The following is a 21,465-nucleotide window of genomic DNA, read 5'->3' on the forward strand; positions in this document are numbered from 1 at the left end:
AAGAAAAAGATGTATAATAAATAGGGACATGTATGTAAAGAAATAATTAATGTAGTTGGAAATAGCAAAGGGGTCTTATAAAAAGGGACAAAAAAAATTCTCAAAAGGGTCTTATAATTAGGGACGGAGGTAGTATTTGTTACTGTAACATGTGTGTTGTAACAATTTGTCAAAAACAAAATGTGTGTTGTAACAAGTTTGTTTTTTAAATTGCTCAAAAAAAAGTTTGTTTTTTAAACAAATTCGCATGATTCGAGGTACGTACCTTTTCATAAGTGGTTGGAGGAAAATATTATTGATGTCGATGAGGATATTATAGTCCATGTTTTGGCATTGTGTTATATGAGATATGATGTGCTAGAAATAAAATGTTTTGAGGGGACTGATGTTGATGTTGCTTCCACTGTTCAAAAGGTGCAAAGATCTATTGTGAATTTTAAGAGTGCTAGTTCGGTGTTGGTGGAGAGACTAAGTGGAGGTCCAATTTTACCAATATCTGATGTTCATCAGACACCTCCTTTTAGTGGTTTCTATAAGCTTAATGTTGATGCAGCAGGTCTGATAGAGGGTGATAAGTGGGGCATTGGTGTTGTGGTGAGAGATAACGAAGGTGATGTCGTTGGTGCTAGTTCATGACAAGTCTTTTCATTACCAGATTCAGAGGTTGCAGAAGCGTTAACTATGCAGAAGGGTTTGGAATTTGCGAAAGACATGTCTTTTCTAAATCTTATAGAAGAATCAGATTTTTCTAAGGTGGTTTTAGCGTTGAATGATCATCAACAATCTCCCAATCTATGTTGCCTCTATTATTCGAGATTGTATTAGTTTTAAGGGTAGTTTTCGTATTTTAATTTTTTTGCATGTTAGGCATGAAGCCAACCAAGCTGCTCATTATTTAGCTAAATATGCTCTTAAGAATTTAGATTGCATATGGATCGAAGAAACTCCGCCTTGTATTTCTGCAGTCTTGGCATTTGATTTATTGCTAGACTTTCTTTAATGATATTGTCATCAACGTCAAAAAAAAAGTTAGTTTTTTAAGCATTGGTAAAAAAAATCTCACCAATTTATATCTTTTAGATGTTATTTTAAATAGTGTTTGAGCGTATAATTTTTAATAAAATAAAGGGTGTTATTAACCGGTGCTCCTAGGGCACTGGTTAAGGAACAATAAATAATGTGTCATACTTATTTTACCTCAATTAAATTGAGAAATAAGTCAGTTAATTAAAATAATAAAAAGTTGTATTCAATGCTCTGTCAAATTTTCTTTCCTTTACACATCATTTCCTTTCTTTTTCTTGTGATTTCAATTTAAGGAATTGTCCCATTACATCCCTCTATCCTTCATTTCTTAACAAAAAAATTTCTTCCTGTGAATTTTACTCAATTTTTTTTCCGTGAATTTTTTTCCTATCATATTTTTCTTTCAAATTAATTCACGGAAGTAAATATCCAATTAAAATAGTCCAAAAATAAAAGAAAAGAAACAGCGTACAAAAATAAAATAAGAGCAGTACCTTAAGCCATGTAGAAAAAGTGTAAAAGAGGAACTTGCAGAAAAATGGTGGCAGAGATATTACTTTAAGAAATTGAGAAGCTTGTTTGGTTTGGCTTCTGAGAAGCAATTCTAGCCCAAAATCAATTCTCTACAGTGCCAAAAGCAATTCTAGCCAAAAACAACGTGTTTGGTTCAGCTTTTCAGAATTGCTTTTATCCTCCAAAAACAATTCTCCATGAAGCTACAAATCCTAGCTTCTAGCTTTTCTAGAATCAATTCTCCTTGAACAACGTGTATAGGTTTGTATATTTTATTATTACAACATGTTATTTTACTTTATTGCCCTTTATCAATTCTCATTCTTTATCAATTCTCCTTTAGCTATGTCTATTTTAGTAATTATACATTCAAAAGCAATTCTACATAATTGCATCCAAACATAAATCATTTTGTTTAATCAATTCTACATAATTGTATCCAAACATAAATCAATTCTCTCAAAATTAATTCTGTCAGAATCAATTCTATCAGAATCAATTCTCTCAGAATCAATTATATTCAAAGCTGAACCAAACGGTAAAGGGTAGAGTTAACAGCGCGTGTGCATCATATGCGGGACTGAGCATTGAATATACATTTTCTTATTTTAATTAGTTGACTTATTTATCATTTTAATTGAGGTAAAACAAGTGGGACTCACTAATTTATTGCTCCTTAACCAGTGTCCGGGGCACTTGGAAGCATTACCCTAAAATAAATAGTCAATTCATGTCCTAAATTATTTGTATCTAACCAATTTAGTTTCTAAGCTTCTTTTTTTTTTTTTTTTTAAAGAAAGGGGTGTAAGTAGCTACAACCACCAAAATATATAGATAAAAGAGAGAATACAGACAAAGGAGGGAGACTAAACTAAAACTTCATCGAGATGAAATAAACTTAAGCGCGGAAGTCTTGGTCTATTTCTAAAAAAAGTTTCTGATAAGAAATTTGACAATTCATTCTGATAAATGACAAAGAGAATGGACAAAGCAAAGTTAGCTATTGGTTCCTTTCATTGAAAGCAATAGAAACAATCAAATTCATGGTTCTAGGAAGCAGCTTGCAGTTAAACCACCTATTTCTTAAACTCCAAGGAATCAAAGGTGATGATTTGAAAGTTGAGACAACTAAGGTTAAATACGTCTCTGACCAAAAATTGGTCCAATTGTTGAAAGAAGCAATCTCAATGGCTTTTAATTACATAAATTGCACTTTGTCTTGGATGTATGAGCCTTCTTTGATTTCTACAAAGTCTTTATAAATAAACCATAGTCACACGGTTCGCAATTCGCTTCGGTACGTGGTACGGGTTCGGGTACGTGGTTCGTAACTTTCAAAGAATTTGGTACGTGGGGAGTATACATAGTCGGTACGTTATGGGTTCGTCGTACATTTTTTTATCCACCTAAGGAAGATGGACTTTGTGATGTTTCATAAAGAGATTTATCTAACATAGAAAAATAACATGTCCCACATCGGAAAGTTTTCTAACATTGAAAGTTAAGTAAGTCTTATAAGAGTAATGATATTTTGACATCCATTTGATGACAACTTTCTTGACAACCTTGTTTTTCTCACTTTTTATTGGTCAAAAACAATGGAGAGAGAAAAAGGTAGAGAGAGGATAACAACATCATGTGAGTATGAGAGAGAAAGTTGTCAAAAAGTTGTCAAAAAGTGGTTGTCAAAATATCATTTTTCGTCTTATAAATACAGTCTCCAACACATCTATACACTGCCAAGTGTACTGCAGTACATTGAAATAGTGGGCCAGTTGTTTGATTTTTCGAAAGTTGTCTTTCAATTTCAAAGTCCTAAGTATTGAAGTAAATTAGTCTAAATATTTATGTATTTCGTGTGGGAATGTATGGTTCACCGGTACTCTCTTTTTAGATAATTCTTAGGCGAATTTGTCATGAACCAATACGCAAACGAATGGAGAACCGGTTCGTACGAATTGGTACGCGGTTCCTAGTAGAGTTAACGAATTTTGTGACTATGAAATAAACCATCAAACACCCATTCAAAACAGAAGACGATTCATTGTTTTTACATGAAGTACCCAAAGATTGGCAATTTGGTGTTTGAACTTAAGGAAGAGTACATCTTCAGTCCGGTCACGAGTTAACAATCTCTCATATTTAGTCCTTGAACTATTGAATTATAATAAACAATCACTAAACTATTCTCAATCTTTCAAGTCAGTCCCTCATTTGCTTACAAAATAGGACAAAGAATGGTAGTTCATGGACCTATAAGATAATTGAGAATAGTTTATGACTTTTTATTATATTTGTATCGCTCAAAGACCAAATGAAATAGAATGTGATAATTTTCGAACCAAATTCAAGGTTTACTCTTTAATAATAAAAGGATGCATGTCATTGTACTATTGTAAAAAGAGTAAAAAAGTAGTACCTTGTATGAATTTTAATCTAAAGGGTCAGTGGAGGTAAAATAATACAAAATAAAATTTCTATATCTATGATATCATGTGGATTTATCTTTTTAGCTAAATAGGCTTATAAGTATGGCATTTTCTTCAAAAAAAAAAAAGTATGGCATTGTGTATGTAAATAAAATACTAATCTATCTTTTTAATAGCATGTCGGGCCGGTCTATTTAAAGTCGTAATTGCAAATATATTTGACTCTTCAATATTTTTTCATTTATCGACAAAAGAAAGAATTTGCTAAGTGGCTTCAACCTAACTCTGACTCAATGACTCTTAACATAGACGACAATGTCTTTCCTTGAATCTAATTTAAGTGTTGTGGAGGTATTCTTTGTAATCATACATGATATATTTTGCACAGGTTTCTCGACAACATTCGTAGCCCTAGCAATATGCATGCTAAGATATTGACTTTGTATCATGGTTTGAAGTTGTGTTGGTATTCCATGTATAATCATGTATTGTGTCTCTCAAACTCAAGTAATGTGGTTTATCTCATTCATACGGGGTTTAAATGTATTTCACAGTTACGGAAATTTGATACGGGCTATCAAACAACTTTTTTCTAAGATATTGTGTGGTTAATTTGCAACACACCTCCTGTGAGGGTAACACTACAACTAACTTTCTAACTAGGCATGGCAATGGGGCGGGGGTGGGGACGGGTTTTGCCTTCCTCATCCCCATCCCCTACTCTCATATACTTACCCGTTACCCTACCCATACCCAACGGGGATGAGAAATTGAATCTCATCCCCGTCCCCAATGAGTTTGGGTATTCCCGCCCCATCCCCGTCCCTGCACTGAATCAATTTTTTTTTAATAAAAAAGAGTTTTTTTAAGCTTCAATGATAATGTTGTGATGCATTATCCAACAATTTGCGCTCATTTTAACATTTCCTTAACGAATAATTCAATTGCTCCTTTAACTATCAACGAAAGTTCTTATATCATGACAATTATCAAACCAAATAACATGGCATATCATTATCAACCCCCTCAACAAAAGCAAAACAATGACATTTCTACATTCGGGTAGGGTTTGGGTATGGGTTCGGGGTGGGTACATATATATCTCCGTTACCCGTCCCATACCCGTATTTTAAAATCGGGGAAACCCAAATTCATATCCAAACCCAGTCAAATTGGGGAAAACCCGTCAAATCGAGGTTGGTTTGGGCGGGTACCCATGGACACGGGTTTTGTTGCCATGCCTATTTCTAACTATGAAGATTGTTTTGAGTGAAAATGAGTTTGTTGTGTTCCATAATGCCTCCCTAACATGATATATACACTCTTAGCAAGTGTCAAGGACGTTGAGTTTGTTTAACCCTAGTTAGGGTCTCTAATGTTTTTTTTTTCTTCCTTTTTCCTCTCTTTGATAAATAAAAAAAAATTTGCACTTCTATTTTTTTTATCTAAAAAAACAAAAGAAAGCATTTGTCTTTTGATAAATTTATTTTGATTTACCATCAAAGTGAATAAAAGCAAAGAAACAATAAAAAATGCATATAAAATAAGTTGTAGCGATAAAAATATTTTAATTCCCCTAAAAAAATATTTTATAATTAAACTACAAAAAACAAAAGATATTAAGAATAGATGGAACAAGTATTTCCACAACTTATTTAATGAAGGATATTATATCTTACCAGAGTCTAACAGGTTAGACATCAGAGAAGAGGACCGAAACTATAACTATTATCGTCGGATTCTAGAACATGAAGTAAGAAAAGCGTCGAGATTGTGAGGATGAGGAAAATGTTGTATGAGTGGAGAAGAAGCACTCTAATTCCAATCTATAAGAACAAGGGGGATATACATAATTGCGTGAATGATATGAGAATTAAGCTAATAAGTCATACCATGAAGTTATGGAAAAGGGTGATTGAACGAATACTGAGAAAAGAGACTCGAGCTACGGATAACCAATTTGGTTTTATGCCTGGGAGGTCGACTATGTAAGCGATCTACTTACTTCGATGTTTGATGGAGCGATATCGAACAGATAAAAAATACTTACACTTAGTTTTCATTGATTTGGAGAAGGCGTATGATAGAGTGCCTAGAGAGATTTTGCGGAAAATCCTAGAGAAGAAAGGGATTATGATTGCCTATATTAGAGCTATTAAGGACATGTATGAGGACGCAAGATGGGGCTACTGAAGATTTTCTCATAACCATAGGATTGCACCAAGGGTCAACCCCAATCTTATAATTTTCCTTTAGTTTTGGATATACTGACGGAACACATCCAAGAGTTAGCATTGAGATGTATGCTTTTTGTAGATGACGTAGTCTTGCTTGGTGAGTCGAGGGAGAAATTGAACAGGAGGCTAGAGACTCCGAGGAAAACATTAGAAGCGTATGGTTTCCGTCTGAGTAGAAGTAAGACAGAGTATATTGAATGTAACTTCAGCAAAAGGAGAGGTAAGTATACCTTTGAGGTGAAAGTTGGAGATCATATCATACAAGTCACACGGTTAAAATATCTTAAGTCTGCAGTACAAAATGACGGAGAAATAGAAGCAAATGTAACTCATCGTATTCAAGCTGGGTGGATGAAACGGAGGAGAGCCTCTGGCGTTTTGTGCGATAAGAAAGTACCACTTAAGTTGAAAGGAAAGTTCTATCGAACAACAGTCATACCAGCGATGTTGTATGGTACGGAGTGTTGGGCGGTTGAGAGCCAACATGAGAATCAAGTAAGTGTAGCGGGGATGAGGATGTTGCGTTGGATGAGTGGTAAGAATATACGAGATATGATTAGAAACGGGGGGGGGGGGGGGGGGGGTAGCTCCTATAGTAGAAAAGTTGGTATAAAATAGGCTTAAATTGTTTGGACATGTAGAGAGAAGACCCGTAGATGTCGTCGTAAGAAGGGTAGATCAAATGGAGGAGAGTCAAGTTAAAAGAGGTAGAGGGAGACGTAGGAAAACTATTAGAGAAACCATTAGAAATGATTTAGAGGTCAATGAGTTGAATCTAAATATGGTTTATTATAGAACAACTATGACGTAATTTGATCTACGTAGCCGACCACACTTAGTGGGACAAGACTTGGTTATTATTGTTGTAAACTACAAAAATAAAATAAGGAAATAGTCTATAAATTTTAACTCAACAGACAAAAATGCTAAAATTGATAAGTAAACATCGTGGCTAGTTTAAATCTCCGCTATTTCAAAGATGATCATAATATTTTGTGAAAAAGATCTTCTCTATTTGACAAAATAAATAAAGTATGTAATCTGAAGAGAGATAGACAAATAAAATAGACACCAGAGACTACCATGGGTTTCGTGCTTCTAAGATCATGTAATCATCAAGAAATAAAGAAAAAAGGTGGCAAAACCATAAAAAGGTAGGAAAATTTTCCAAAAAAAAGAGTTGATTTTCAAATATCATTTCTAACAACAAAAATATTCTGAAAAAAATGAAAACTGTGTTGCATTTTGGTCGCACAAAGAGAGGAAGAAATGAAAAACCCTAAACCCTAGCTAGAACCTTCCAGTTCCTTCCTTCCTTCCAATGGCGGATCTTCCGCCTGAGATACTCACCGGAATCCTCTCTATGTTACCAATACAATCCCTTCTCCGATTTCGTTCAACCTCAAAATCAATTCAATCCCTAATCGATTCCCACAGCTTCATCAAACTTCACCTCCAAAATTCCCTCAATTGTTCCTTAATCCTTCGACACAACTTTGATTTCTACCAAATCGATGATTTCTCTAACCTAACCACCGGCGTTAAACTCCGTCTTCCTTTCACAGGTCCCATCAACCGCATGTCTCTTCTTGGTTCATGTAACGGCCTTCTCTGCATTTCCTCCAATGCTGGAATCGCTTTCTGGAACCCTAACCTCCGTAAACATCGAATTATCCCTTATCCCCCTATTCCTACTCCTCAACACTATGAATCTCACAACATTCAGGTCGGCTTTTGCATTCACGGCTTCGGTTTTGATCCATTGAACAACGATTACAAACTTATCAGAATCTCTTGCTTCGTTGGGGTACAGCAGTCTACTTTTGAATCACATGTTAGACTCTTCAGCTTCAAAACAAACTCGTGGAAAGAACTTCCTACTATGCCTTACACTCTTTCCTATGCTCGAAGAACAATGGGGGATTTTGTTGAGAATTCTCTTCACTGGGTAATGACTCGGAAACTTGATCTGTTGCAACCCCGTGCAATCGTCGCGTTTAACCTAACACTCGAGATTTTCAACGAGGTTCCTTTTCCTGAAATAGGTGAAGAAATTAATAGTGAGAGTTTTCAAATTGGTGTTTCGGTTCTGGAAGGGTGTCTTTGTATGATTGTGAATTATCAAACTGCTAAAATTGATGTCTGGGTGATGAAAGAATATGGATGTAGAGATAGCTGGTGTAAACTTTTTACTGTGGCGGAATCGTGTTTCAGTTTACCTTTGAGAGCTTTGAGGATTTTAGGTTATTCAAGCGATAGAAGTATGGTTCTGTTGCAAGTAGATCGTGAGAAGCTGTTTTGGTATGATCTCAAGAGTGAATGTGTTAGTTATGTTGAAGGAATTCCTAGGGTGGATCATGCCATCATTTGTGTTGGAAGTCTTGTACAACCTTCCTTCCCCAGGAAGGAGAATCAAACAAGCAAGAGAAGGTACTTCTTGTTGATTACCTGAGTTTTTTCTTTGTATAAGTTAATATCAATTCAATGGACCCATCATATGATATATGAAATATCTAGTTAAACTCCATGTTAAAAGGTCAAATTGAATTCTGAATTCTTATCATAGGACAAGGATTCTCTAATTATTTTGAAGTCTCTACCTTTGTTTATGTATGTGTATTTGACAATGTGTGTATGCTATGTGTTGGTTTATGAGTTGACATTGTGAATAGCTAAACTCAACCCTTCTCTCTTGAGGAAAAAATATTAAGTTAGACAAAAGGAATTTGCAGGATTCCTTTACTTTAAAAGTAGGCTAAATAAACAATAATTGTATGAGTTGGTATTTTTTTCCGTCATTAGTTGAGATCCTCACTACGATGTCAAACTTATTTCGAAATGTTGAGACTGTTCGACCCTGTCGTTATATCTATGTATTTAAGGATAAGAACATTGTTGTGTAGAAATTTGCCTGCAATGAATTTACTCAAAATCTATGTATAAGTCCTTTCAAAATATTTATTTTTTGATCACTATTCTTTTGTGATATTGTTGAGCTTACTTCTATGAGATGCATGTATTTTTCTTATAGGGATAACTTCTTGTCGCGAGGATTTAAACTGAAATTGTAAGGGAGGGAAGGAAGAACCTTTGATGCGTAACTGAAGCAAGTTGTTTCTAGTGATGGATTTAGTCATGTTGATTCGCGGGAAGCGTTAAATTGATCAGGAATGGAGCATCACCTGGTTTTATATCTCTTCTTGAATGGTGTGAGATCATTTGGTCAGATGCCAAATCTACATCACTTCTTTCTTTTCCTTTTCTTTCCATTTGGTGTATCACTTGGTCTGTAATTGTTAGGATCCTGCTATAAGTAATTCAAAGAAAAATTGCATATATATCTGTTTAGGTGTAAAAGTGTTGAAAATGGTTTATATGTTTGTTATGGTGATCAAAAGTGTTGAAACTTTTTATTATCTTTGTGATTTTGTATATATGCTTGCATGTTAATGTGGTTTTGTTTGGTTGTGAAAAAATCGGCAAGTAATCTACTTGAATGTTAATTGCGTGGCCCATCTTCAATCTCTTCAACCATGAAAATCTATTTGGTTTTGCTTCATCATTGACTCTGTAACTGTCATGGATAGCTTAACTTTGCCATCAAATTGTGGTATCGGATTTGTTGGGTTTCAATCATGCTTTTGATAATTTGGTACATAATACATTCCAACCTAATATATCATGCCCTCACCAGCTATTCTAATTGTCCGTAAAATGCAAAGGAAGCAACCATCATGTGATATGTGGCAGAGATTCACTTGCATTTCATGGATAATGCAACCGATTTTGAAGTTGTTTGTAATAGGATGTTAAGTTAGAATTTTGAATACGACCATTGAGGCAATAGGATGGGAAAATTATGATGCGTTTCTATTTTATTTATCTTCTTATCGAAGTGTTTCTACTTTCTAGAGATATGGAAAATGTCCATTTGTTATGAAAATTTAATTTGTGGAAAGAAAATGCTGAGCGTCTTATTCAGGAATCAATTTGGTTCTTTATGTGAATTTGTGCAGCATAGTCATTGTATGAGACATCATTTTGAATTGGCATGAAACTAGGAAATAGCAAGAAAAGCTTTTTGTGGATGACTGTTCCCAAATTAGTTGATGGCTCATTCATGCTGAACAACGCAGCAGAAAGCCAGAAACCAAAGAATGAAGTCTAATGCAGTGTTGGTGTCCTCAAGAGGTAGTTTTAAAGCACCCAGCAGTGGGAGGCTTTTTGATTCACTGTAGACTGTAGTTGATATTCCACAATTGACTGTAGTTAGGAAGGAAAATCAATTGAGTGGAAGAAAATGTAAGAGGCTAACAAATTTATTTATTTTTTTACAAAGGAAGCTAGCAAATTTTTGAATTGCAGAAAACTTGTAAATGAAATGCTTTGTTCAAGTGTTATACTGCAGCAAATTATTTATTCTTTTACTTTCTGATAGAATTAAAATAGAATCAGGTTGAGTTTTTTTACTGAACTTTTATTTGTGGTCAAAAGGTTCAGCTCTCTCTCAATGGTTTTAAGTTTTAACCCGAGATATACTGGTCACAATTTTTATTTATTTGGTAGATAAATCAAATGACAATAGTGATTGAAAATTCACACATAAAAGTGGAGAGAGCCTAACCTAGATCACGACTTTCAACCTAACAATTTTGGTATTTTTACTGGTTGAGCTATGACATATAATATAACACAACCCACATTTTTTTTTTTGTTCCAAACATCCCACAAATATTCTAATTGCACGTGAACAATCAAAGTGATTTTTTTTTTAGTAATAACCATAGAAAATCAGGTGACGTTTATGGTGGGAATGGGTAATTATTTTCCCATGGTGGGAAAAGCAAAGCTTACCGGTTACAGCCTGTTGTTCCAGTTTTATACTTTATGGAATTTTCAACCTATAAAACTGAGAATGATTGTAAATGTTCCCAATTATTCTCTTTATTACATTTGCTATCTTTTTAACTCAAACACTTTTTTTTTTATAAATCTTTTTAACACAACCAAAAAAATAGCATCCATCTACTTTTCATCTTTTTCATCAATTTTTTTTTTCCTTTATTCCAGCACCGAATCTTGTTAACGACACCGCAAATCAATCATGTGTACTAAATCATTTTAACGACATGGCAAATCAATTATCCAGTACTCAAATTTTCACTTCACGTTTGTGTTTTTTTTCCACATTTTTTGAGTCAATTCCATCTCTAAATAAGAGTGAACTAAATAATTTTTTTTGGAGTTAACTAAATAGTTTTATAAATGTATAAATCATATTTAACATAATTAAAATGTACAAAGAAATACACCCACGGAAAACATCTTGAGAAATGAACTAGATTCTCTTAATACGGTGAACTAATATTTAAATCTTAACCCAGAAGGTTACTACATTTAACGTTTAACACGTCTCAAATATAATTATGACCAATGAAGAGAAGTTATAAAAATAATATTTGCAAATCAATTTATAACTAGCAATTTTTTTTTTTGGAAAAGCTCAATTTATAACTAGCAATTTTCGTATTAATTTTTTTTTAGATCCATATCATTTATTATATAAATTTCTTTATGAATTATTAATCTACTAAAATTATTTTTGGTTAGTTAATTATTTAGTAACACACTTTTTGTTGGGTACAATATTAGCACTATTTATTAAACTTTCTTTAAAAAAAGTATATTCTGGGCATTTTATTATAGAAATTTTTGACACAAATAAAAGTTGTCAAAGTTCCAGGGACAAATTTATAAATAACCATAAATAAAGAAAGTGATTGGCACAGAAGGTAGCCATTCCTCAATCCTGGCCATCAAATATTTTTCCAATATGTTAATGGTGGATTTCAGCTTTTCCCATCATGGGAAAATTAAGAAGCCTTCCCACCTTATACGTCACCAGAAAATCAAACATAAGCCATGCACAAAGCAGAAATAGGAAACACGCATGCGCACAAAGTTTATAATTACTCTAAAGAAACCCACATGAATTATCTATCAATACAACCATATACGCGCGAAGAAAAAGTAGCAAAATAAATCCGGAAGAATAGGCACGCATGTAAGGAGAAACGGGAGAAGAGAAGGAGAAGAAACAATTCAAAGTGATGAAATTAAAAAAAAAACAAAAAAAGGGTAAAAGACTAGTTATTTCATTAAGATGTCTCATTTCATTGCATATCTCCTAAATTAGAAGGAATGGAAATTAAGAGAAGAGGATGGAATGAAATGGATTTCATCATCTTTTATACCGACTCTATTAATTAATTTATTTTTAAATCCAAACAATATAGTGTGCGTTTGTTTCAGCTTAAAAAAAATAGATTTTGTGTCAAAAGAATATAAAGATTTTTTTTAGAGATTTTTAAAAAAATCTGAAGTTATTTGTGTTTGCTTACTATCCATAAAACTCCATTTAAAAAAAATGAGTTCTAACATACACATGCGTTTTCTTTTTGTTGTTGAAAAAAATAGATTTTGAAAAAAGCTAATCCTAGTAGTTTTCATTTTAGGGTCAAAATATATTTTTTTATAAAACAAACGGGCCCATAATCTTGCTTAATATCACTTGATTTCATTCAACTCCATTCTATTCCATCAATCTAAACATAGACATTAGTGTTTTAATTTTCACGAGAACTAGAAAGTTCAATCCATAGCCCGTCTTCTTCAAGCAAGTGTGTATCAAATTATCCCTTATCTCCTACCTATCCTCGTTCTGAATCTAACAACATCTGCTTCGCCGTATGAGTTCTGGTGGATCAAATCATTGCTACTTTTGTGAGTTGTTTTGCATTTTGTATGTCTAAGATCAATAAAGAAAGAAAGGTTTGTAAAACCATAAAACGGTGGGAGAATTTCCCTAAAAAAAGGCGGGAAAAGAATGAAAGATGGGTTGCATTTGGGTGGCAAGTACAGTACAAAAACTCTAAACCCTAGCTAGAACCTTCCTTATAAGCTCCAATGGCGGATCTTCCGCCGGAGATACTCACCGGAATCCTCTCTACGTTACCGGCACAATCCCTCCTCCGATTCCGATCAACTTCAAAATCACTTCAATCCTTAATCGATTCCCACAACTTCATCAAACTTCACCTAAAAAATTCCCTCAATCACTCCTTAATCCTTCAACACAAGTCCAATCTCTACCAATTCAACGATTAAGGAGTTAAGGAAAATCATTCTCCCTGATCCGGCTCCAACAACTTCTCTACCAATTCAACGATTTCTCTACCAACACAAGTCCAATCATTCTCTTCACTGGATAATGACTCAGAAACTTGATCCGTTGCAACCTCGTGTAATTGTTGCATTTAACCTAACACTTGAGATTTTCGCTGAGGTTCCTTTTCCTGAAATAGGTGAAGAAGTTAATAGTGAGAGTTTTGAAATTGATGTTGAGGTTCTGGGAGGGTGTCTTTGTATGATTGTGAATTATCATACTACTAAAATTGATGTTTGGGAGATGAAAGAATATGAATGTAGAGATAGTTGGTGTAAACTTTTTACTTTGGCAGAATCGTGTTTCACTTTACCTTTGAAATCTTTGAGGCTTGTAGGTTATTCGAGCGATGGAAGTATGGTTCTGTTGGAAGTCGATTGTGAGAAGTTGTTTTGGTATGATCGTAAGAGTGAACGTGTTAGTTATGTTGAAGAAATTCCTAGTTTGAATGACGCCATGATCTGTGTTGGAAGTCTTGTTCCACCTTCCTTTCCTTGGAAGGAGAATCGGACAAGCAAGAGAAGGTACTTCTTATTGATTATCTGAGTTTTGAGTTTTTGCTATGTACTCCCTCCGTTTCAAAATGAGTGTCGTTTTAGGTGTTTACACACATATTAAGAAATGCAATGATTAAAAGAAAGAGAATGGTTATTTTACCAAATTATCCTTATTAACTATTGGTTAGTTTTAAAAGTAGTACTTTGGAAGTAGTGTGCAAAGTATTAATTGGAGGGTACAATTGAAAAGAAAAAGTTATTATTGCATTGGAAACTGAAAGTGACATTCATTTTGAAACAATTTTTTTTGGCTAAAGCGACACTCATTTTGAAACGGAGGGAGTATAAGTTAATATTAGTTCAATGGACCCATCATATGATAAATGTATTATGTAGTCAAACTCTATGTTAAAGGTCAAATTGAATTCTTATTACAAGACAAGGATTCTCTAATTACTTTGAACTCTCTACCTTGGTTTATGTATATGTATTCAACAATGTGTGTATGCTGAATTTCTAAGGACAGCAACAATGTATGTTATGTGTCGGTTTATACTTGTGACTAGCTAAACTCCACCCTCCTTTCTTGAGGAAAAAATATCAAGTTAGACAAAAGGATTTGCAGGATCCTTTAATTTAAAAGTAATATAAATAATATTGGTATGAGTTGATCTTTTTTCCTTTTGTGAAATCCTCACTATGAAATAATTATTTTGTCAAACTTATTTCCAGATGTTGAGACTATTCCACCCTGTTGTGGTATCTATGTATTTAAGGATAAGAACATTGTTGTGTAGAAATTTGCCTGCAATGAAATTACTCAAAATCTATGTATAAGTCCTTTCAAAAAAAAATTATCACTATTCTTTTGTGATATTATTGAGCTTACTTCTATGAGATGCATGTATTTTTCTTACAGGGATGACTTCTTGTCCCGAGGATTTAAATTGAAATTGTAAGGGAGTGAAGGAAGAACCTTTGATGCGTAGCTGAAGCAAGTTGTTTCTAGTGATGGATTTAGTCATGTTGGTTTGCGGGAAGCGTTATATTGATCAGGAATGGAGTATCACCTAGTTTTATGTATCTTCTTGAATGATGCGAGATCACTTGGTCAGATGCCAAATCTACATGACTTCTTTCTTTTCCTTTTCTTTTCATTTGGTGTATCACTTTGTCTGTAATTGATAGGATCCTGCGGCACCTACTATAAGCAATGCAAAAAAATAAAAATGGCCTATATGTCTGTGTAGGTGTAAGAAAGTGTTGAAAATGGCTTTATGTTGTTTTGGTTATAAAAAGTGTTGAAAACTTTTGTTACCTACGTGACTTTGTATATATTCATGCATGTTAATATGGTTTCACCATCAACTATTCAACTGCAATGCAACTTTTACATTTGGCAACATCAAACGAGTTGTATTTTTGCTTGAGAAAAAACTATTCGCGAGTAACCTACTTGATTACTGATTGTGTGACCCATCTTCATTCTCATCAACCCTGAAAATCTATTTGCTTTTGTTTCATCATTGACTTTCTAACTGTCATCAAATCGTGGTATTGGATTTGTCGTGGTTTCAAATCATGCTTTTGATAATTTGAGCTTTCTCCATGCCCTTTGATAATTAAGGATGTGGCTCTGACTGTCATTACTGAGTTATCTACATCACTTGGATGTGCAAGAAACCTTTCAGTTTTCAGAATAAATTGATTTTGTTTATCAAACTATTTCAATGATTCACTCAACCATCTCCTTGATCGGGATTTATTCCAAAGGCTTAATGTCTCCTATCAAAAAATTCTCTATTCTCAATCATTTCAGGGTGGCAGGTCACCCTCGCTCTTGTTCTTGTATCAAGCAAGTCAACTAGTATCCGCCGTTAAAAGAAAAGTCAACTAGTATCCTCCCTTCTGCCTTTGAGGCAAAGTGAAATTTTGATGGTTGGCTCCCTAGGCACGATAGGTTGGTATTTTTCGAGATAGCCATGCTACTTTTACAGGTTGTTTTGCTTCCTTCCTTTGAATAATTAATCTTTACATGCTTATTTTCATGGTGTCATGGCAGCAATAGATATTGTCTTCTCTAAAGGCTAGTTCAACTTTTGACTCGAAAGTGATTCACTTATAGAGCTTTAGTTTTTGCTTCAAGGGTCTTTATCCCTTGGAAGCTCAGAAATAGGTGGAAAAATTGTCTTATTCTCAAACCCAGATTTGTTGTCTCTCGCTGAACCGACTACTCTCACTTCGAAGCCCGACTCGCATGTTGAAACTCTCTTGCTAAAATGTGAAACCCTTCTCTCCCTGCAAAAACCCTCACGCAAAACCCAACTATAGAAATATGCTCTATATTCATATATCTGTAAAACAGTACATAGGAGGTATTTATAGAATAGGCAGTGTGCTAGTCTTGCCAGAAAATAGGAGAAATTATTCTATCTATAAATGCTACTTATTCTCCCTTTAAATGCTAATTCTAATACAGCTAATTACAATTAATTAGTATTTACAATAAGTCAAACAAGACAGAATCTGATTGATTCTGTGATAATATTCAACACTCCCCCTCAAGCTGGCATGAATATGTCATTCATAGCAAGCTTGCACACCATGTCATCGAACTGTCTCTTGGGTAGGCTCTTTGTGAGGACATCTGCTACTTGGCTTTTGGTAGGTATATAGGACATACAAATCTCACCACTGTCAATTTTTTCTTTAATAAAATGCTTGTCCACTTCAACATGTTTCGTTCTATCATGTAGAACAGGGTTATGAGCAATAGAAATAGCTGCCTTATTATCGCAATAAACTTTCATTGGAGTTGGGCCTGCAATCTTCAATTCTTGCATGAATTTTTTGATCCATAGTACTTCACAAAAACCATGAGCCACCGATCGAAATTCAGCCTCTGCACTGCTCCTGGCTACAACATTTTGTTTTTTGCTCCTCCATGTAACTAAGTTTCCACCTACAAAGGTACAGTAACCAGATGTAGACTTCCGATCATTTATATTACCTGCCCAGTCAGCATCTGTATAGGCTTCAACCTGTATATGCCCTCTGTTTCTGAACATTAACCCTTTTCCTGGAGTTCCCTTTAAATATCTCAATATTCTGAAAACAGCTTCAAAGTGGGCTGGCCCTGGTGCATGCATAAATTGGCTTATTACGCTCACAGCAAATGCTATATCAGGCCTTGTATGTGACAGATAAATTAGCCTACCAGCTAACCGTTGATAGCGTTCTCTATCTATTATTTCATCTTCAGCAGCTGATTTTAGTTTCACATTAGGATCCATTGGTGTTTTTGCTGCCTTACACCCTGTCATCCCTGTTTCTGTGAGTAAATCAAGTATATACTTCCGCTGGTTGAGGAAAATTCCTTCTTTCGATCTTGCAAACTCCATACCAAGAAAGTATTTTAATTTTCCAAGATCCTTGATGTCGAACTCAGCCTCAAGTCTTCTCTTTAGATCACTAATCTCTCCAATATCATCTCCTGTCATAATAATGTCATCAACATACACTATTAAGATGGCAATCTTACCTTCACGTGAGTGTTTGAAGAACATAGTGTGATCTGCTTGACTTTGAGTGAAGCCATGTCTCTTGACAACACTTCCAAATCTCTCAAACCAGGCCCTTGGCGATTGTTTTAATCCATACAAGGATTTCTTCAATCTGCAAACTTTACCTCTTCCAAGCTTATCTTCAAATCCCGGAGGCAAGGTCATATATACTTCTTCATGTAATTCTCCATTTAAGAAGGCGTTTTTAACATCATATTGATGTAGGGTCCAGTTGAAATTTACTGCAAGAGAGAGAAGAATTCTGATGGAATTGATCTTAGCAACCGGGGCAAAAGTCTCCTGATAATCTATACCATGAGTTTGAGTGAATCCTTTTGCTACTAATCTTGCTTTGTATCTTTCCACACTTCCATCAGCCTTGCACTTCACTGTAAAGACCCACTTACATCCTACTGCCTTTTTGTCATAAGGTAGATCAGTGATACACCAAGTGTTATTTTTGTTCAAAGCATTCATCTCTTCTTTCACTGCTAATTTCCAATTCGGATCACCTAATGCTTCCTGAATAGTTCTGGGCACAAACAAATTAGAAATCCTAGACACATATGCTTTGTGAGTGTGTGATAACTTGTCATATGACAAGTAATTAGACATGGGGTGTTTAGTGCATGTACGGGCACGTTTTCTTTCAGCAATAGGGATATTGAGGTCTGGAATATTTTTTCTCAAAGCAATTGGAAGATTAATATCAGGAAAAGACAAATCAGGTAAATCATTGGATGAGTGAGAAGAATTACCGGAGGAACTAGAAGATGGATTATCAGTAGGACCTTCACTTGGAGAATCCGATTGAACTTCTACTGGAAAGACAATGGGGTCTGTACCATCTTTGTGAAATTTTTTCCGAACATACACTTTAAGTTCAGGATTTTTATTCAGTGTTTCTCCCTCTTCACCCTCTGTTTCAAATACTATATGTTCTGGCAATTCAAGGTTAGATTTTCTAGGTTCTATTATCTTAGCATCTAGGTGATCATTTGTTACAATATCATCTAGAACCGGTAAAATTTCCCAAAAATTATCTTCCTCATTACTACTTTGACCCTCCCCCTGAAGAGAATTTTTTTCAAAAAAAGGTTGATCTTCAACAAAGTGGACATCCATGCTTTCAAAAAATTTCTTTGTAATTGGGTTAAAACATTTGTATCCCTTTTTATTGGAAGCATAGCCAAGAAAAACACATTTTTCGGCTTTAGGATCCAACTTGGAACGAAAAATATTTGGGATGTAAACATAACAGAGACAACCAAAGACTCTAAGGGGAAGATTTGTAATAATGCGAGAAGTGGGAAAATTATTTTGTAACACCTGCACAGGAGTCTCATATTGTAACACACGGGATGGCATTCGATTGATGAGGTAACAAGCAGTTAATAAAGCATTACCCCAAAGATACTTAGGTACATTCATAGAAAACATAATAGCTCTAGTAACTTCTAGGAGATGTCTATTTTTTCTTTCAGCAATACCATTTTGTTGTGGAGTATCACGACAAGTGGATTGATGAATTATCCCATTAGTTACTAGGAATGTACTTAAATATTTATTGAAGTATTCAGTGCCATTGTCAGACCTTAGAATGCCAATCGTGGTATTAAATTGATTTTTAATCATGTTAAAAAAATCTTGAAACCTTTGTTCAACTTCTGATTTCTTTTCCATGAGGTAAACCCAACACACCCGTGTATGATCATCAATAAATGTCACAAACCATTTTTTTCTAGATAAAGTTTTAATTTTTGAAGGACCCCAAACATCGCTATGAATTAGATAAAAAGGTTTGGAAGCAGAATAACCTCTTGAATTAAAAGACACACGATGATCTTTAGCTAAATGACAAGCATCACAATGAAATTGCGAGGAACTTATTTCTTTGGAAAATTCAGGAAACAAATGCTGAAGATAAGAAAAACTAGGATGGCCTAATCTTTTATGCCATAACATGATTTTATTTGAAACAAGAGGTGGACTTATACGGCTTGAACCGAACATTGCTGTATTACCAAGAGGAGTTTCATCAAAGTAGTACAGTCCATTAATCTCTCTAGCAGTTCCAATCGTCTTCCCCGAGTTCTGGTCCTGAAAAATACAAGTAGATGGACGAAAAAGAACAGAACAGTTAGAGTCCTCAGACAGTTTATGAACAGATAGAAGATTACAAGCAAATTTGGGAACATGTAAAACAGATTGCAAAGTGATTTGCTCTGATATTTTTATGTTGCCTTTGCCTGCAATACTGGAATAACTACCATCAGCTATCCTAACTTTTTCAGAACCTGAACTAGGAAAATATGAATTGAATAGATGAGAGCAATTAGTCATGTGTTCAGATGCCCCTGAATCTATTATCCAGGGGTTGGAATGGTTAGTGCCCAAGAATCCTTACCTGTTTGTGCCACAGTACCAACAGGAGTATTAGGAGATGAATTGAACTTTAGAAGCTTAAGAAGGTGGTCCATCTGCTCCTTAGTGAATGGAGATGAAGCAGCATCGTTGGTTGTAGGCATAGGTCGGTGACCAAACTTACCAGCCTTGCTATTGTTTGGCCTACCATGTAGCTTGTAACAAGTTTCTCGAGTGTGACGATTGCGGCCACAGTAGTCACAAACTAAATCAGTCTTGTCACCACCTCGCGGATTAGGGAAAGATTTGCGATTGACTTGAGGAACGGCCAAGGCAGATCCTTCAACCGGTGGCGGGACAGCGGCTATCTTTTTTCCGAGCATCACTTGCCTACGACTCTCTTCGCGACGCACTTCCGCAAAGACGTCACCAATTGGAGGGATAGGATTCCTACCAAGGATTCGGCCACGAACCTCATCAAACTCAACATTTAAACCTGCAAGAAATTTGAAGACACGGCTAACATCCACCATCTTCTTGTAGTGCTTGCAGTCCTCAGGTGACTTCCACTCATATTCATTGAAGAGATCCAGATCTTGCCAAATACGTTTGAGACAATTGAAGTATTTGGTGACTGAATCTTCAGCTTGCCGAATTTCTCCAAGCTGGAGAGTTAATTCGTAAATTTGGGACTGGTTTCCCAAATCAGAGTACATTTGAGAGACACTCTCCCAAAGATCTTTTGCGGTATCATAACAGAGATAGTTCGCACCTATCTCTTCGGTCATAGAATTGACTAACCATGTCATGACCATAGAATTTTCAGCATCCCATGTATCATAATCTGCGCCTGCCTTGTCTGGTTGTTTCTTGTCTCCAGTGATGTAGCCAATCTTTCCTCTCCCCCTGAGATACAACCGAACAGACTGTGACCAACGAAAGTAATTAGCACCGTTCAGCCGAATTGTTGTGATCTGAACAGGGTGATTTTCATGGTATGTCCTGACAGGTTGGGATGATTCAGGTTTGGGTGAAGAATGTTTGGGTGAGTGCTGGGACTCACTATCAGACATGGAATCAGACATTATGTGGGATGGGAAGAAAAGGGAAAAAACAAACAAACGGAAGCAAAATAAACCCTATGGATTTCTTGCTGCCACTGATACCATATAGAAATAGTACATAGGAGGTATTTATAGAATAGGCAGTGTGCTAGTCTTGCCAGAAAATAGGAGAAATTATTCTATCTATAAATGCTACTTATTCTCCCTTTAAATGCTAATTCTAATACAGCTAATTACAATTAATTAGTATTTACAATAAGTCAAACAAGACAGAATCTGATTGATTCTGTGATAATATTCAACACCAACTCATGTAGAAACTCTCACGTGAGAGTCATTCTGTCACTGCAAATTGAGTCCCTATGTGTTGGTAATTGTTAAAACATTGTTCCGGTGTATTGAATTCCTCTGAGGCAGATTGAGAAGTACTTATGTTGAACTGTTCCGCAGCTGAACATCCCTTTTCTCAATATTGCAAGTCTCTAAAATCCTTCTTGTTTATACCTTTTCTCATAGAAAATGCTGTGTCGTCTACTTTGATTAATGT

The 21,465-nt window shown here is 35.1% G+C and overlaps 3 protein-coding genes across 3 annotated transcripts; 2 read left to right on the forward strand and 1 right to left on the reverse strand.

Annotated features, from left to right (window-relative positions):
- Positions 1 to 7,298: 7,298 nt before the first annotated feature.
- On the forward strand, positions 7,299 to 9,621 carry LOC146956199 (F-box protein CPR1-like). The gene is made up of 2 exons (XM_085727473.1): positions 7,299 to 8,635; positions 9,237 to 9,621. The coding sequence occupies exons 1-2, from the start codon at positions 7,527 to 7,529 to the stop codon at positions 9,274 to 9,276; spliced, it is 1,149 nt and encodes a 382-aa protein (XP_085583599.1). The 5' UTR covers positions 7,299 to 7,526; the 3' UTR covers positions 9,277 to 9,621.
- A 3,819-nt stretch (positions 9,622 to 13,440) lies between these two features.
- On the forward strand, positions 13,441 to 15,337 carry LOC146956200 (F-box protein CPR1-like). Its single transcript, XM_085727477.1, has 2 exons — positions 13,441 to 13,954; positions 14,847 to 15,337. The coding sequence occupies exons 1-2, from the start codon at positions 13,476 to 13,478 to the stop codon at positions 14,884 to 14,886; spliced, it is 519 nt and encodes a 172-aa protein (XP_085583603.1). The 5' UTR covers positions 13,441 to 13,475; the 3' UTR covers positions 14,887 to 15,337.
- A 4,519-nt stretch (positions 15,338 to 19,856) lies between these two features.
- On the reverse strand, positions 19,857 to 21,021 carry LOC146956201 (uncharacterized). The gene has a single exon (XM_085749160.1). The coding sequence runs from the start codon at positions 20,937 to 20,939 to the stop codon at positions 19,857 to 19,859; it is 1,083 nt and encodes a 360-aa protein (XP_085605286.1). The 5' UTR covers positions 20,940 to 21,021.
- Between the last annotated feature and the right edge of the window lie 444 nt (positions 21,022 to 21,465).

This window comes from Medicago sativa, chromosome 1 (assembly GCF_051527215.1).
Source record: "Medicago sativa cultivar Bolivia chromosome 1, Bolivia_mono, whole genome shotgun sequence".
Taxonomy (NCBI): domain Eukaryota; kingdom Viridiplantae; phylum Streptophyta; class Magnoliopsida; order Fabales; family Fabaceae; genus Medicago; species Medicago sativa.

Coding starts and splice junctions, on each gene's coding strand:
- LOC146956201 (XM_085749160.1), bottom strand. CDS start 20,939: ATGTCTGATTCCATGTCTGATAGTGAGTCCCAGCACTCACCCAAACAT.
- LOC146956199 (XM_085727473.1), top strand. CDS start 7,527: ATGGCGGATCTTCCGCCTGAGATACTCACCGGAATCCTCTCTATGTTA. Junction 8,636..9,236: donor AATCAAACAAGCAAGAGAAG/GTACTTCTTGTT, acceptor TTTTTCTTATAG/GGATAACTTCTTGTCGCGAG.
- LOC146956200 (XM_085727477.1), top strand. CDS start 13,476: ATGACTCAGAAACTTGATCCGTTGCAACCTCGTGTAATTGTTGCATTT. Junction 13,955..14,846: donor AATCGGACAAGCAAGAGAAG/GTACTTCTTATT, acceptor TTTTTCTTACAG/GGATGACTTCTTGTCCCGAG.